Here is a 17,731-nt window from a genome sequence, read left to right on the forward strand (position 1 = left end):
GCAATGAGTGGAAAACCCCCTGCGTCGAAAAAAGAAGCGGCAAGGTGCCACCGTTAGCCAATGGGATGAATGCTCATAGCGTCTCTATGCGCAGACCGTTCGGGTCCCCCGTGAAGGGGTTACATTGTAACGAGTGAAAACCCCATGCGTTCGAAAAAAAGAAGCACACAAGGTACCCTTTGCGTCAGAAACTGAAGCAAAAGTCACTGACCGTGCTTCGTCAAAAATCTGACAGCGTTCGGAGTGAGAAAATGTGTTGATAATGATGCTTGGAGATCATTCCAATAAACTCTGAACATTTCCTGGGCTGTGTGTATTGTTTTCCCTCGTGTGTCGCGTGGGTGTTGAGACGTTTGCATAGTTTTTGACTAGCAAAGGGGAGGTGTACGGTCTCTGAACAGCAATGTCCCACGTGCAGGGCGCAGAAATGTGGTTTGCCACCAAATCAGCCAATGTTAAAACACCTGAGAACACGTTAACAGACCTGAGAACTTGAGCTTTAGTTATTAAGCCTCTCAGAGTTGAAAATCAGTCCTTTGTCCTAATCGATCCTGATTGCAATTATGTCAACACTCTGGAAACACACTTACGTTGTCGACACAATGCAGTCACCTTCCGGCAACTCCTATCTGTAGTCCTCTTGGGCACTCTTAACTCTCCTCTGACTCATTAGTGATCTTAAGACATGGTTCTACTGGTGGACGATGAGAAATGCCCAGTACAACCATACACCTTTACTGGTGGACAATGGGAGCCTCCCAGTACATACATTCTTCTTCTGTTTATACCGGCCACTGTCCAGTACAACCAAATGCCTCTGCTGGATGACGCTGGGAGTTGTGCGATACAACCACAATTTTACTGGTGGACACTGGGAATGGCCCAGTACAAATAATTACATCAACTGGTGCTCACTGAGAGCTGACGAGTACAACTACCTACCTTTACAGGTGGACACTGGGAGCTGCCCAGTACAATCCCAGTCTTCGCCAGGTATCTCCTGGGAGTTGACCACTTATACCCCAGTGCAACCCAAGTAAGCTGGTTGAGTGTTATGGGAGGCTGAGGGATGGTGGGTTATTGGTAACTGATTGTGTCTCCGCAGGCTACAGGTCTAGGCCGACTACGACCCAACACACTGGTCCTGGGCTTCAAGACCAACTGGAGCGATGGACACATGAGGGACGTGGACATCTACATCAACACAATACAGTAAAACCCCTTATCTTAGATGTAGCCAGTCAAAGTTGATCCTTAGTGACCACCGTATGGGAGGTGTGCTGTATGGGTTGGCAATGTTGTTGTTCCAGGTCTACAATAATGTGGTTGCTATTGAAGCTCTGGGCTGTCTACCGAGCACCAAGCTGGGGAGCCGTTAGCGGATTTATGGTCTGCTTCTGTTCTAGGGACAAATCTTTGCATATTTAAAGGGACCTATTATGGTTTTTTCGACTTTTATGACCGATAAACGTTGTTATAATGAATGATAGTCATGTTTAAAACCATACTTAAGTGTCAAATAATGACGTACATGAATTTCGACGTATTCCCTGCTGACAGTCTGGGGTGGCTGTGCAGAGCGCTAATCACTCGGGACAACGTTTGCGATCCACTTGTTCACATTTCTGGGAAATCATCTACGTAGAGGCCCTCCTGCCGCGCCCCCATATGCCTGGTCGAATCTGCCGCGCGCGGCGCTTCAAGGAAGGTAACCAATCACAACAGAGTTGTGTTGGCAGGAGGGGGCGAGGGGGCGGAGAAGGACGAACCGAGCGTTGACAGAGAAGGCTGAAATCGCCCGGATGAGGGGAAGAGTTTCCCGAAAATCTACATCGTTTTTTGTATATGGTTAAACATGACTATCAACTATAACAACTTTTATAGGTCATAAAAGTCGAAAAGCATAATAGGTCCCCTTTAACACATTGAGGCTACAATTGGGGAAGTGGGAAGGAGATGATACATCCCTTTGTTTTGTTTGTCATACTGCACCACCTTGAGAGAGCACACACCAGAGAAGGCATTTTAAAATGCGTTTTGGGATAAGAGTTGTAGGAAGAAGTCGTCATTTTATTCCCATGGTTACGACCCTTTTGTGATTTATTCTTTTTAGGACTTTCAACGGTAATAGCGTTATAATTAGCGATGTTGTATATAAAATGTATAAATGTTCATAATTATTTTCCAAGAAGCTTAACCCTCCCCGGCATGTAAATCAACTAAGTGTCGGAGAAGCTGAACCCTCTTTCAGATGCCTCATATAGCCAATAAGGCAAGAACTTTTTCACACATTTTTTAATCAAAGTGTAAAATAGAAAATTGCAGATGTAGCCCTAGTAGGGCATTAGAATATCTAGATATGGACTAGTGTCTAGGTTCGTAAGGAGGGAAGAATTAAATTACAACACAATGATCAACTGGAGCCACAGGTAACTATTAAATTGACTGTATTCTTGGTAGGAAAATTATAACAAAATGGATTTCAGTGCAATCAATAACATTCACAAATTTTTCACAATTTAGACCATAACATTAGGTCAGGAACAATTATCCTTAACCACCATAGAATAGCTGCAAAATGTCCTTTAGAACAAATAAAATAGTTAAACAAAATAAATTCCTTGCAAGTGTTCCTTCTATTCTTCGGTTCGGCCAGTTCAGCATGCGTTAGTCAAAAGGGGAAATGTCAAGTCAGAAGTCAAAAGTCAAGGGTGGCGCTTCAGAGCGCTTTCACCTGAGATACTCAATTGATGCAGGTAAATTAAGGATATGCTCCTCCTGGGCACAGGTGATCTCGGTCCACTCCTTTGGATAAGGATGCATCTTCCTCCCTAGCTCGCCACCCCTTCGTCAAGGGGAATTCAATCCAGATCTCAAAGTGTTTCCAAGGACTCCAAAAAACCTAGCCTATATAAAAACAGGCTATTATACATGGGTCTTAGAATAACACTCTTTATGGCCTAATGGATATCAAAAACATACTGTTGAAACACAATAGGATTGCAGCAATGCAGAATTATCTTTTTAACTATATCATGAATTACAAATCATTTCAACTTTTTTAACCATGAAATATGATTAAATATGCCTTAGGCCCCGTCCACACAAAGCCGATTTCATGGCGAAACCGCAAAGGTCTTGTACGGTTCGGCCTTCAGTCCACATGAAGCCGGCGAATCCGCTGACCGAAACCGTAAACTTCTGAAACCACCCTTGGAGGTGGTTTCAAATCTACCTACCCGGTTTCGTTTTGGATTTGTGTGGACGCTTGAAACCGACTGAAATCGTAAACCATGATGTCATCGCCCCACCCCTCGAGCCTCTAGCCCAGGGATGGGCAACTGGCGGCCCGCATGCCCACTCAGCCCGCACATAATTAAAAAAAAAAAAAAAAAAAAATATATATATATATATATATATAGAATAATAATAATAATAATTGATCAAGTTACAGAAAACTCGTTCAAGAAAGATGAGAAGAATTCATAGAATTCAAAGGCAAACCCATGCGTCTAGTTTGCTTAGAAGCGATATCAGTCATTAAAGATATCCACTTAAGTCGCCACTACAACTACTACAACTGCTTGTTGGGTTTGAGTTCATTGAGTTGTTGCACTTTATGTTGGGCCACTGTTTTTCAGTTTTTTGACTTCATTGAATGATGATGTATGTGAGCCCTTTGCACTGATAAAAATACTGACCATTCATGTGGCTGTTTGAGCATGGAAAACATGAAATGAATGTATGTTGGTTCAATTAACATACCGTACATAGGTTATGATTCTGGACGATTTTTTAGGTAGTGGCCATCGCCAAAATGCACCAGAATACAGGAAATCATCTACCAAATTCAAAATTATGTAGCTTCTCTCAGCTCACGTTAAGTTGAAGTGTGCAGTCATGTGGCCCTCCGATGGTTATGATAAAAAACGTGGCCCTCTTTATCATGAAAGTTGCCCATCCCGTCTAGCCAATGACTGTTGAGCCCGCGGAGTCTCACCCTTTATGCGCATGCTCGCCTCCCCTTTTTATTTATTTTTCTTCTGGATTTCTGTAGCAGAAGCAGCGCCTCTTATGGGCCTGGAATGTGTAGTCCTACTACAGCGTTTCTACAGATCTACTCAGTTTCGCTTGACTTCGTCTTTACAGAGATACTCCGAAACCGGATAGATCGAAACCGTAAACAGTTTCGCCCGTTTCGGCTTCGTGTGGACGGGGCCTTAGTTAACTGTTGCATAAAAAAATCGTACAGGCTTCACCTCAACATATTAAATTCAAGGCTATAATAAGTGCATCTAGAACAGTCTTTTTAAACATATGCTACATATACCATTAGCAAAAATAGTGCATAACAGAACATACATGCTCGAGTTGTAAACATTAAACACCACAAAAATAAAGTACAAACAAATTGAGCAGCAAAGTAAAATTGCTTAGCTTCCTATTTTCTATCAGCTTATCAGTGAAATAATGTGCTGCTTTTACTGTAGCTCAGAACAGTTAACACAGTCAGTTTCACACACAGCATCAGCGGTAAAATACAAGCATTCTTAATGAGCCGCGTGGTAAGACACAGCATGGCTAGCACAGTTAGCAATGAGCATTAGCTTCTAGCTTCATGAACTCATCAAGACTCAAAACAATAAAACTCCCGGCGCTCGGTCATCAATTCCCTCTCTCTCACTTCGGGTTCGTTTCCCTTCAACTCCACTCAGTTTTTATATAGTTGAATAACTGACTCTCTATAGTTGACTCATTTTCTCAGCTCGTTTTCACTCGTCTGCTTGTGTTAGCGTTCTAGCACATTTAGCTGCGCATGGATGGAGGACAGCACGTGAAGGGGCGGGGCATACTTCCCTCTAACCATTGGGAGGTCTGTATTCTTAGATACAGCCAATAAGACTCCAGTATGCGCAAAATCACTGATTGACAGCTTAATAACCCAACAGGTAAACAATATAAGGCTTAAGGGAATATAACAGACAAAGAACAGAGGGGAAACTTTATGAGAAATAAGGGGATATGGGAAATAAAATAATATATCAGGGCCCAATTTCCAACTGGGTTACACAGATGAGGGGGATAATGATAAGTTGGTGTGCATTCTTTAATGCATCCATGTTTGGGAGATGTTAGCATCAGCTGTCCGAGAGGCTAAAATACTCTGATCCATTAATGCATCCTGTTCTATTTCAGCGATGCTTTTGACCTCCAGTTTGGAGTGGTCATCCTCCGGCTTCAGGACGGACTGGACATCTCTCACATCCCGGGCCAAGGTAGACAAAGACATAGAGGGGGATACCATTGATCAATTGATCCACATGTCAATTGATTCATTTCTGTGTATTGATTGGTCCTCATCCCAGATGAGTCATCCTTGGAAAAGCCAGCTGGGACCGTTGCCAAGGAGATGCCGGTGACTGTAAGCGTGGCTAAAGACTCAGACTCAGACTCCTGCCCCTCCAAGACCACCAGCCTCCAAAACAGCCCTATGATCAGCAGAGGTAAGAGAGACTGACAGAGAGAGAGATCATTAAGTAACCCATCACCTCACCAAAATGGTTCAAGCCATTCAAAATTCTTAGTGGTGTTTGGAGGAAGAAGGTCTCTGAAGTCACCATGTGCTCTCCTGGTGTTTGGAGGTAGAAGGTCTAAAGCCACCATGTGTTCCCCAGACATCAAGTCACCTCTTAGCCTCAGAGACCAACGACTACTGGACACCAGCCAGCAGTTCAGGAAGAAGCAAGGCAAAGGAACCATTGACGTCTGGTGGCTGTTTGACGACGGAGGTGACTGCCCAATGTTCTCAAGCTAACCCGAAACAAGACCCTTCATCGTCCCTTTTGCAAACCCTTTACAAGCCCTCTTTACAATCCCATTTATTTAAGGTCCTTTATGCTACTTATTAGAAATATATATTTTCCTCTTGGGATTAGCCTGGTAACCTGAAAGCCAAACAAATAATATAGTATAATATATATAATAAATATAATAAAGGCCAACAAAAGGTGATAAAGCTGAATAAACCACCACCCTCTCTGACCTGTGTTGTGCTGTTTGGTCTGGAACCCTGCAGGTCTAACACTGTTGATTCCATACCTGTTGACCAATAAGAAGAAGTGGGGCGACTGCAGGATCCGTGTTTTTATTGGTGGAAAGATCAACCGCATCGACCATGACCGGCGAGCGTGAGTCAAGCCAAGGTTCCTCTTGTTCTGCATCAAGAAAAACGCTCGTCCAGAATTTGAGAATTGAGAATGTTTCTTGTGGTTCTATGTTCTATCAGAATGGCCACCCTTCTAAGCCGCTTCAGAATCGACTTCTCTGACATCAATGTTCTGGGAGACATCAACACCAAACCCAAAAAACACAAGTAGGAGTCCAGTCCAGCCTAATCAAGTTGTGTCCAGTCTAGTCCACTCCAGTCTAATCCAGTTGTGTCCAGTCTAATCCAGTATAATTGAATCCATTATATTCTAATCTAGTCAAGGGAAGTCCAGTTCTTCGGCACCAAAGACCGTGAAGAGAGAATATTAATGTGTTGATGCTTATAGTGATTATATTATAACTGATCTGCTTTGTTACCTGTTACCTGATGCTGTGTTCCAGTAAACTGAGCTTCAAGGAGCTGATTGAGCCCTACAGGCTGAAGGAGGACGACATGGAGCAGGCTGAAGCCGAGCACCTTAAGGCTCTGGAGCCCTGGAGGATCAGCGACAATGAGCTGGAGCTGTACAGGGCCAAGGTCAGACCACATACCGCCCATATACTGTACCACTCTCTAGCTCTGTAAGGCCGTGATCAGACCACATGCTCTACCAATCTCTAGCTGTACAGGGCCAAGGTCAGACCACTTAATTTACCACCCTTATACTGTACCACTCTCAAGCTCTGTAAGGTTAAGGTCAGACCACATACTGTACCACCCACATACTGTACCACCGACATACTGTACCACTCTCTAGCTCTGTAAGGCCAAGGGCAGACCGCATACTGTACCACCCAAATACTGTACCACCCACATACTGTACCATTTTCTAGCTCTGTAAGGCCAAGGTCAGACCACATACTGTACCACCGACATACTACACCACTCTCTAGCTCTGTAAGGCCAAGTTCAGACTACATACTTTACCGCTCACTAGCTCGACAAGGCCAAGGTCAGACCACATACTGTGTACCACCCATATACTGTACCATCCCATAGCTCTATGGTCTGACCACATCCATCCATATATCGTTCTGGTTTCTAACTGGAGGTTGTTTTCCTTTTCAGACCAACCGGCAGATCCGACTGAACGAGCTGCTCAAGGAACATTCAAGCTCAGCCAAACTAATCGTCATGTAAGACAAGAACATTTAGGGCCCTATCTTGCATCCAGCGCAATTGACTTTCTACACCGACGCATGTATCTTTGCTAGTTTGCACCCAGCACAAAGCCGATTTTCCCCCGCAGCAAACCTACGCCTCTAAACTTGCGCCCTGAGAGGTGTGTCGGCGAAAAGCAGAGGCGTGTTCCGGCGCAAATGATACATGGTGCTATCATAAAGATCGATGAAGCAGTTGCGTAACTGACCGACAAATACCTGGTCTGAGTGCACTAGCAGATAGCGCAGTTGGTGTTGCTATTTTGACGTACTATGGCAGGTCGGAACTCCACCATTTTTTCCATAGGGGCTGCATGAATGAACACTGTAGTAGGCTATGCCATGCGTGAAAATAATAATAATAACAATGATGAACTCGGGCAAAGTAGGCTATATCCCAGCCATCTTAAACAATATCTTGTTTTAGGGTAAATAATAACGTTGGTTAAATTATTTGGGAAAGAACAGCTGATACAGCGGTAATAAGAAGTATTTAAATCAATGCATCTGCAAACACCATACAGCAAACACAGATTTTCTTGACACAGACATCGTGTACAAGCCCATAACTTTTAGGAATGATGAGTATTTCATTGTGACAAAACATTGTTAAATGTTTTGTTAAATGTTTGTTGAGTGTTAAAAATAATGAATGAATGCAGGTGCGTGTGTGTGCATCCATCTGTTTAAACAGAGGCAAACTAAACACGTAATGCATAATATAGTCCATGGCAATGTACATTGACAGGGGGACACATGGACCGCATATCATATGTGTGTTAAGTTTTCTTTGCCGCAAAGTACATGACGACTCAGTATTTCGGAAGTGGTAGAAGAAAAACGCGATTCCATGTGTGAATTAGGCCATATTATTTGGGCATAAACAGCCATTTGAAGTTTGAAATTCATGTGGTCATGCATCTGTCTCATCGGAGACTGTAAACGCACCGTCAAAATATCAACTCGTCAGGTTCAAATGCGCTCATGGCTCATAAAAGGGATGGGAGATGGCACTCTCATTGGTTTATTGCACGTTACGCCCAAACCACACCTATGGGTAATTAGGCTACTTCAGGGCAACCTTTTTTAGATTTGCGTCGGGCGCAAAGGGTAATTTATCCGCTGGTATAATAGCAACAGCGGCAGAGCACCGCCCACAAAGCTACTTAAGTTTTGAGCTTCCCACTTGCGTTTCAGACCGTTAAAATAGGGCCCTTAAGACGGAAACAAAAGGCAAACTCAATGCTCCATCATGGGTCTAGCAGTAATAATGGCTGGAACCTGACTGGAGATCACTATGTCCCATTATTTTACTACCTAAGATCACTTTATTATGGAACATGAATAAAATTGCGTTTGTTTGAATGAGGCAATTCAGGTCGACTCTAGGCCCTCTGAAAGATTATTTTTGTGTTTACATTTTCAAAGTAAAAATAAATTTGGCTTGTTTAATGATCCCATGGCATGACAATTTCTGAGATTTTCTAACATTAATATGAGTTCCCCTAGCCTACCTATTAGTGATGCGCGGGTTACCCAATTACCCGCGGGCACCCGCGGGCCGGGTGGGTTGGGTAGCAGTTTTCTCTAAGTATCGCGGGTTCGGGTGGGGCGGGTCAAAAAAGTCAAAACCCGCAACCACGCATTTGTTAACAGTTCTTCAATAAATAATTGCGTAAAGCTGTCGTTGTTGTTGTTGTTTGATGTAGACCTGCCGTTGAAGTTTCACAATAATGCGAATTTAGCGCAAATCCTTCTCATTTAGTTACTTGTTAAATTAGGCATAAGCCTCAGCCCCAGGCTTTTTATTTAATTTGTTGTTATTATTATTTTTATTTTTTTGCGGGTCAAATTGGGAGGGTCGGGCGGGCCGCTTCAGAATTCCCCACGGGTCGGGCGGGGCGGTTTGGAAAATGTCTTGGGTCGGGTTGGGGCGGGTGTTAAAAAAACGCCCTCTCGCGCATCACTACTACCTATGCTCCCCAGGTAGCTAGAAATTCCATTGGTTGTAAAACAAGCACTAGGCATTCTGCTCCGCCTTTGAAAAAAACGAAGCTCAGACACGCCATTTTGGAATTTTCCCCGTATGTCGTCGTAAGGGGAGGTGCCACCTCCCTTTTCTTTGCCTTGCCAGTCCAGAGAATTTGGCCCGCCAATGAGCTACGACCGTGTGTGTGTGTGTGTGTGTGTGTGTGTGTGTGTGTGTGTGTGTGTGTGTGTGTGTGTGTGTGTGTGTGTGTGTGTGTGTGTGTGATTACACACACTGTAACGCAAGTTACAGTGTGCTGATGGTGTTATGGCGCATAACAAGTCGGTTCTTTGACGTCTCTGGTATTTCCACAACGAGCCTGTATTTGGGGTTATCTCAGCCATCTTTGAGCCCCGTTGCCCGCTGCCGTGAGGCACCACCGCCAGCTTTTGACCGTGATAATATGTATTATATGATGTGTAGGCTATTATATGATATTTAGATATGGAGCTCCAGGACTTTAACGCAAGTGTACACTTCTTTGTTATTATGATAACTGTTCTGCTGTTGGTGTTATGGCACATAACACATCAGACTCTCATCTCTGGTGTTTCCACAACGAGACTCGTAGTGGGGGTTATCTCAGCCATGGTTAAGAAGGAATTGGGGGAAAGGAACTTTGGCCTTGACTCCCCGAAGTACATGTACCATTACGTGGAGGAGAAAGGGATTGTTGCTCGCAAATGTCACCCACTTGAGCCCCGCTGCCCACTGCCGAGGGACCACCGCCTCGGCGCTGCCCGCTGCAGGAGGCGGTGGTGCCTAAATGCTGCCCGCTGCAGAGGCGGTGGTCCCTCGGCAGAGAGGCACCAGCGGGAGACAATCGCGGCAACAATCCCTTTCTCCTCCATGTCGTGGTTCAGTCTACTTCCGATTGATGTGACGTGGAAGAACCAGAGACGTCGGAGTACCCGACGCAGTCGTTTGAGATTCATGATATCGTCTAGAGGCGCACACAGCTTTTGGCCATCATAATATATATTATATGATATAGATATCTACGTATAATATGTTATTATTTTGATATAGGGCTCCAGGACTCCCACCGGAGCACCCGGAGTGTTCTAGAATATTTATAGAACACGGCCAAAGGCTGTTTGCGCCTCGCCATTGCGATACATCCATTGTAAACAGAGCGCATGGTACCGTGGAAGCATGCTGCCCCACCCTACTCCTTGACCCGCCTCTCTCCTCCTCATTTGCATTAAAGCTACAGACACCGAAAATACGCGTTTGGGGAAAAGCTCAATGTGCGACTGGCTCGTAGTGGCTGTAATTCTGCACCACGGCGAATTTTCTGGAACGTCTTCAAATACTGTGTTAGGGGCCAACTAATATCTTTATTAAAGCATCCGGAAGGTAGCATGCCATGGGACTTTTAAGAAAGCTTTATTACGAAGTGTTAAAATTTGATAAATATCCATCCTTTTTCTTGCATTAACATTGTTTTTCTTGGATTAAGCCTATGGATCTGGTGCTGGTCTTTTGCATTTGGTTCAGTAAACCAGTTACCGTAATGATATGCACTGGAAAATGTATTTCTATTGAATTAAAAAAAAGACTACGCATCGTCAAATAATGGATTTTCCTGGCGACTAGGAGTTGACTTGGAATTTCAGAGTCGGTTACATTCATAGTTCTTACTAAGATTATAACATTAAGCAATCATTGGCAATCATTATCTAAGATTTTACCAAAAATGGGTAAGCTTTCACTCTTTTAATTTAAACTGTACAAAGATACATCACCAGTTTAGCTCATGATCTGGACATGGCTGGCGTTTACTTTAAGAATGATTTTACGAGTAGAAATATTAAATTCCTTTAACTAACTGACCAGTAGGTGAACGGAGGCTTGCCTGAGCTCGTAGATTGAGGGCACTGGAGTGTGAGGTCCGTGGATGGAGGCAATAACAATTATAACCTAATGTTTATTATAATTATTATTACATTTTATTAAGAAGCAGACAATGGAAGTGGTGTGAGTAGATATAATTCACATGAAATGTGCAAATTAAATAGTTCTGAAATAAGATATGTTTTTAACATTATCCACCCTTCTACGCAATGGAGAGAGTCAGAGAAGGCCTCCTTTTGTAAGTTGAATAACAACCTGATCATATATTGGCAATTAACAGTGATTTAAGCATGCCATATTCCAGTAGCGAACCGTGACTCTTAAACCTTGGCCCTCTGACCCCCCTGTTAATTCCAATGATTGTCCTTAGTCAACGTATTTAGTGATTTATTTTAGGCTCTCAACAGCATGATAATCCAGCATCACCACATCGGCGGGAAGACCAGGGCACACGCAAAGTACCGACAGTAACAGTAACAGTCTTTAAAAACAGTTACATCCAGTAAAATGTATTTGCTTTGTTTGTTTTAGTCATTAACAGTCACTCCTCAAGCTTCTACTTTCCATCCTTCAGTGCTTTCAGAAGGAGCAGGGAAGAGGCTCCTTTTTTGGTCAGACAGTCGGCCAGGTGTTCCTTTGTAGCTGACCAGAGAACAGAGATGTCACATGGTATTACTGTGTACAACTGTTCCATATCCGAACTTATCACTTGCTGTATTTCGCTCTCATCCAGTCCCTGCTCATAGTTATCCAGCCACTTTTCACCCCAGACTGTCCAAGCTGTGTCAATTACACCCAAACCTAGAGCTTCAACCATCAATATCTCATAATCAGGTTCCTTATAAAACAGTGTTATGTTGCCCTCATCTGGTTTTTCACTGCACTGATTTTCACTCGTCACCTTTACATGCTCTTTCTTGTGTGTACAATCTTTTACCCAATGGTATGTGCTTTGACAAATACCAGACTTTGTTCGTCTTCCGAATTTATCAAGCGGGTTAGTGCCTGGAAGTGGTCCTCGAGCTTGGCTACTTTGGGCTTGTGACTGCTCTCTTCCGTGGTCTGTGTAGTATAAAACGTCTTTACTCACGCTAATTGTTCCCGCTTTCCGCTCGGTCTTGTCGCCGAAAACTCGTTTGACCACCAATTTCATATCAGCAAAAGTATGTGTTCCACATTCAGTTAAAGCCAGTTGCTTGTCTTTGACATCGAGAAAGGCTGTTATATATCCAAAAGTTTAAACGCCAAAACTGCATCAGGCAGAACCATATTAAACTTACGGATCCGTTGTATTTCTGTTCAAAGTCTGCAAAATATTTCCCCATCGGGACGTTGTCTCTCCGCAATATCCGATCAAACTCAGAGTACGCTTCATAAGTATGCTTCCTTTTCCTCACTCATAAAAACTTCGTAGAGTTCCTGAATCAACTTGGTCATCCTTAACCAGATCGTCAGCAACATCCCTAGCTCTACCTTTCTGCGAAAGAGCTACCGCTAAAGCTTGTTTTTTTTCGTCCAAGTCTGTCACGCATTTCCACATTTCCACTTCAGTTTTCCAATTCTCATAGGACTTCCCTTCGTCGAAACCCGAGGCAATCTATGGTTTTTAGAAGTAGCCATCTTCTGCTACCATGTTCATTCCAACAATTGTCCTTAGTCAACTTATTTAGTACATTTCAGGGACTCAACAGCATTACAATCCAGCATCGCCACATCAGTTGGAAAAACAGGGCATATGCAAAGTACATCCTAACGTAAGTAACAGCCTGAGTAACACGTAAATGGCTACCATAAATAATATAATAGAGGGGCCTACAAATTTAAATTATTTTTAAAAATAATTGTATCATCACACAAGCTGTGTGCGCACTTCAGAAGAATTTGATAACGTTCTGTCACATGACAGAAGACAAATCACACAATCCCAACCGTAAAGCTTTTTCTCCTTGGTTGACCGCAGCATCCACGGGTATTGCGTATAGTTGGTGGAACCTTTCAAAAGCAAATTATGAATTAATAAAATATAATAAGAATAACTGAAGGCCTGGAGGGTCCTGACGGTTCCAAAATTATCCTACAGCACGTCCCGTTAAGACAACGTACCAAAGTTGTATAAAACTCTGATTTAAAGAGTTAAAACACACCAAAGTCACGTAAAACTGATATAAAAATGTTTACTCTTGTTTTTATGTCACGTTCATTTGAATGTCTGCTCTACAAATGATTTCATACGCGTCTCTTTGCCTCCCTGTTTGTCCTCCTGGCTCTCTCTGTCCGTCTCCTTCCTGTCCGTAGGAGTCTGCCCCTCGCCAGAAAGGGGACCATCTCTAGCGCCCTCTACATGTGCTGGCTGGAGACACTATCCCGAGACCTGCCTCCTGTCCTACTGGTCAGGGGGAACCACCAGAGTGTCCTCACATTCTACTCCTAACACACACACACGCTCAAAACACACACACGTGCAAAAGACACAATACACACACACGCGCAAATCACATGCACGCAAAACACACACACGCAAAACACACACGCACGCAAAACACTCACAAGCAAAACACACACACAAGCAAAACACACACACACGCAAAACACACACACACACACACACGCAAAGCATGCACACACAAGCAAAATACACACACATACACAAGCAGGATAAATGCAGGTGCCTTCATAAATTAGAGCCTAGAGGCTTTTTTGCTGTCTGGCTACTATAGTGTTGGTTCATTTTAAGAGGACATAAGGATGTTACATATTGTTTGCACTGTAACATTACAAATAAGGATCAGAAATGTTTTAAAAAGCCAGTTTATAGAGATACTAATTTAAATGGATGTTTTACAGCTACCTCTCTTTAAAGAGGTATATTTATATTGCTATATATTTATGTGATAGATTAATGATTCAATTTCTTTTTTTATGTATTTATTTAATAATGTTTATTATACTGCTTTGACGGTGAACAATATTGGGTTAATGGTGTTGTATACATTCTAATCCTGTGTAATCTTGCATTGTTTTCCTACTGGATCACGATAAGTTAATCAGTTGTTTAATGTTTTCTTGACGGGAAATGGAGACTGAAAGTTGCAACATATCGTGGTGCCCCACAATGTAATGGGGCTGTTTGGCTTAAATGTTATCAATTACAGTTTATTCATGTTCGGACATTGTAAAGATTTAACATGTAATTATGTGTACTGTGTAAGGGTGGTTGTTTTATGGTGGAAGATAGTTTGAGTTTGTCTAAATTATGGTTGCCCCCAAATAATAATTATAAAAATACAATTATGCATAAAGTTTTGAAGTCTTGCGTGTCTTCTTGAAGATAATCCTGAACCTTACTTGCTAGCCTCACAAAACCAGCCTTATCAGGTTTGGGATATTAGTTTTGAGAAGCCCACCAAACAACATTCAGCCAATCAGCGAACGCAAGTCAGTGATGTATTCTATACCAACATATTTTTCAACACATACAGCTCTTTTTTTAATCTTATTTTATGTACAGCCCTAACCACAAATCTCTAACTGTCTTTGTTATCAGTCTTTGTTATCAGCATTAACTTGGTAGCTAGAAGTGTAATGCTTGTATTTAAAAATGCATATATAAATATAGATTTTTTAATATTCACTGCAGAATGATAACGACATGATTAGTACAATTCATGTCAATTACCTAACTAGAAAGTAAGGGAAATTATGGTTGCTGTGGTAAGTGATTGAGTCCAGTGGTAGCAGTTATCAACGGCTTGACCTTCGTGGGTGCGTTACATGTTTCCATGGTAACAGCAAGCTCCACCAATCGAAGATGTTGTGTTACACTTTAGGATTGTGGGTAGTGAGGTGGTTTTAAATGAAACAGCGCATAAAAGTTTTTCCCCCAAAAAAATGCTTTAACTTGTGACTTCTACAGGATTCATCATTCATTCATTGTGAAACATCGTTTCACAATCTCTTGGCTTGTGGTAAGTATACCCTGGATGGTAATGTCTTTTAATCAAAACCTCTATGCAGAATATGAATGGGACGTTCACTTCCGCACTGTTGCGTACCAAGCCCATCCAGAGCCTTTTAGAGATATTATGGGATCGAGCCATGTTCCAGCCTATATTTTAGTTACACACAACAGAGGGCGGCAGTGCAATACCCAATATGCCAATTTCGGTTTGGACAGCTTTGTTCATTGCAAATGCCATTTCATTTTCCGACATTATTTACGCAATATGCATAATATGCAATGCTTCATGTCATTAAACATAAACGTAGTACCTAATAGAGACATTGTAGACAACATAATGTAACCCGCCTGGTTAAAAGGCTTAATATTATTTATGAGCACATTCCCTGACTTGACTATTCCCCTGACAAATTGACTCGGACACTGATTGAAGTTGCGAAGCAACAAAGAACAATACTCAAACGAGATATTTTATTTTATTTGTGTTTTTTGGGCCCATAGGTTGCAATTGTGTATTATGTGCACAATGTTGAGTTTCAAATTAAAAATGCACATTTAACTACAACTACCTGTGTGCTCTGGTTATTGCTATACTCCCAACTCCTCAGAACCTGGAGGTCCAGACGTTTACATACCTTGAAGTGGGTTACACGGTAAAAAATTGGCGCGCTAGTGTGGTGGAATTAACCGAGATCTAAACACTTCGACTAACTTAAGAGAGGAAAATAAATCGAGGGAGCAAGTATGACAAAAATACTTTATCGTTAAAAAAGACAACAATAAGGCTGAATGGTTTGCAAAGCACTGATCAACAGATCCTGATGTCCTCTTTATCCACACACACAAAGCAGTTTCTTGTTTGAGGTGTCCCCCCCAATCAATCATAAATTCATCGAACCAAATTGTCAACAAGATAATTTAGAACCACAGGCTGAGGTCAGCACGCATTAACCCCGTAGCTTCCTGCTCCGTGTCAAGCCCTGGATCAGAATCCAGAGACGCTTTAAATGTTTTCTACCATTAGATATATAGGCCTAATGATAATCATGGTATACCATAGAATATTATCATTAATTTCTACCACACATCTCCCCTACTGTGACTGATAAGATCACAACAAAAACATAACAGTCGTTCAGGTCAGCTTTGCACTACATTTGATCATCGTTAAAAACCTTTAAGCATGTTCAGGGCTTTCAACCTGCATAATTCTCAGGAATTTCCACCTGTTTTTTAAGGCAAAAAATATCTATCAAATGTACTACATTCTATTAACATTTTGATCCCTGCAATTCGTTCATATGGAACCATACACCCTTCTAAATCATAACAACACAATGTTCCATATTCAGCATACAATTCTATGAAATGTCTAACTAGAATTCACACATAGTAATCATAACATAGTATTTTCAGCATGCATTGAAAATGAGGATTTCAGGAATATGTGACATAAAAAATATGAAACTCAAAAAATGACATTTAAAAAAATAGGTAAAAATAATACAAATTAAAAATTAAGATTGTCTGCAAGCTTGCATGGATTTGGATAGCTCTGATTATCTTCATGTATCGGTATGTTGTATAAATGTGGGGGGTTTGGGCATTGTGGTTGCTGCTCCTGTTCACAGTTATCAGGCCTTGGAACCCGTTAGTCCAATGTCCATTTGTTCACGCTGTCCGCAGCGGCTGTAGCTCACATGGAGAGGTTACCAGTATGAACTAAGACCTCCTTCTGATGCAGTGGCGGCTGGTGAATTTTATTTTAGGGGGGGCTGAAAGTTTTCTAAACCAAACCCCTGTAGGGGGGTCTGGGGGCATCCTCCCCCCGAAGATTGGAGCCGGGGAACCGGCTCCATTTGTCCGGTTCCCCGGACAAATGGGGTTTAAACTTAATTTATTTGCCTTGTAGAATTAAGCAAGATTAAAAGTGCAAATACATCAATAATAATTGGGAATTATACACAAGTTAACATTCTCTCTCTGTCTCTATGTGAGTGAGAGTGAGTGAGTGAGTGAGTGAGTGAAAATGTGATTCTAAAAGGGGTGAGTGTGTTACGGACAATCTATTGTGTTGGTAACTTCACTCATAAATCTATCTACAGTCAAGTATGCATTTAGACAAATAGATAAAATATCAATATAATATGTGCAACCTTTTTTGTGTGGTTGTTCAAAACACACTGAAGGCATGATGCCACCATAGGTTTGCAGAGAACTACATACAATATGCATACTGAAGGCATGATGCCACCATAGGTTTGCAGAGAACTATTATACAATATGCACACTGAAGGCATGATGCCACCATAGGTTTGCAGAGAACTATATACAATATACACACTGAAGGCATGATGCCACCATAGGTTTGCAGAGAACTACAAACAATATGCACACTGAAGCTGCACACTTGATTCAGGATTCTCATAGATCAGAGACAATTCCGTCTTGAGCTTTGCCTTGTTCAGCGTGGGATATGCCTTCACAGTGGCATTCGAGCATCAGCAGGAAATGAATGG

At 42.1% G+C, this 17,731-nt stretch overlaps 1 protein-coding gene across 1 annotated transcript; it reads left to right on the forward strand.

Moving 5' to 3' along the window:
- Positions 1 to 685: 685 nt before the first annotated feature.
- On the forward strand, positions 686 to 15,044 carry LOC130387935 (solute carrier family 12 member 2-like). Its single transcript, XM_056597227.1, has 10 exons — positions 686 to 718; positions 1,106 to 1,212; positions 5,197 to 5,276; positions 5,367 to 5,504; positions 5,676 to 5,789; positions 6,077 to 6,188; positions 6,287 to 6,373; positions 6,610 to 6,745; positions 7,277 to 7,344; positions 13,550 to 15,044. The coding sequence occupies exons 1-10, from the start codon at positions 686 to 688 to the stop codon at positions 13,683 to 13,685; spliced, it is 1,011 nt and encodes a 336-aa protein (XP_056453202.1). The 3' UTR covers positions 13,686 to 15,044.
- The last annotated feature ends 2,687 nt before the right edge of the window (positions 15,045 to 17,731 follow it).

This window comes from Gadus chalcogrammus, chromosome 8 (assembly GCF_026213295.1).
Source record: "Gadus chalcogrammus isolate NIFS_2021 chromosome 8, NIFS_Gcha_1.0, whole genome shotgun sequence".
Lineage (NCBI taxonomy): Eukaryota > Metazoa > Chordata > Actinopteri > Gadiformes > Gadidae > Gadus > Gadus chalcogrammus.

Excerpts from the sequence above, each read along its gene's own strand:
- LOC130387935 (XM_056597227.1), top strand. The coding sequence starts at position 686 with ATGGTTCTACTGGTGGACGATGAGAAATGCCCA. Across the intron at positions 6,374-6,609 it reads ACCAAACCCAAAAAACACAA|TAAACTGAGCTTCAAGGAGC; the intron begins GTAGGAGTCCAG and ends GCTGTGTTCCAG. Across the intron at positions 7,345-13,549 it reads TCAGCCAAACTAATCGTCAT|GAGTCTGCCCCTCGCCAGAA; the intron begins GTAAGACAAGAA and ends TCCTGTCCGTAG.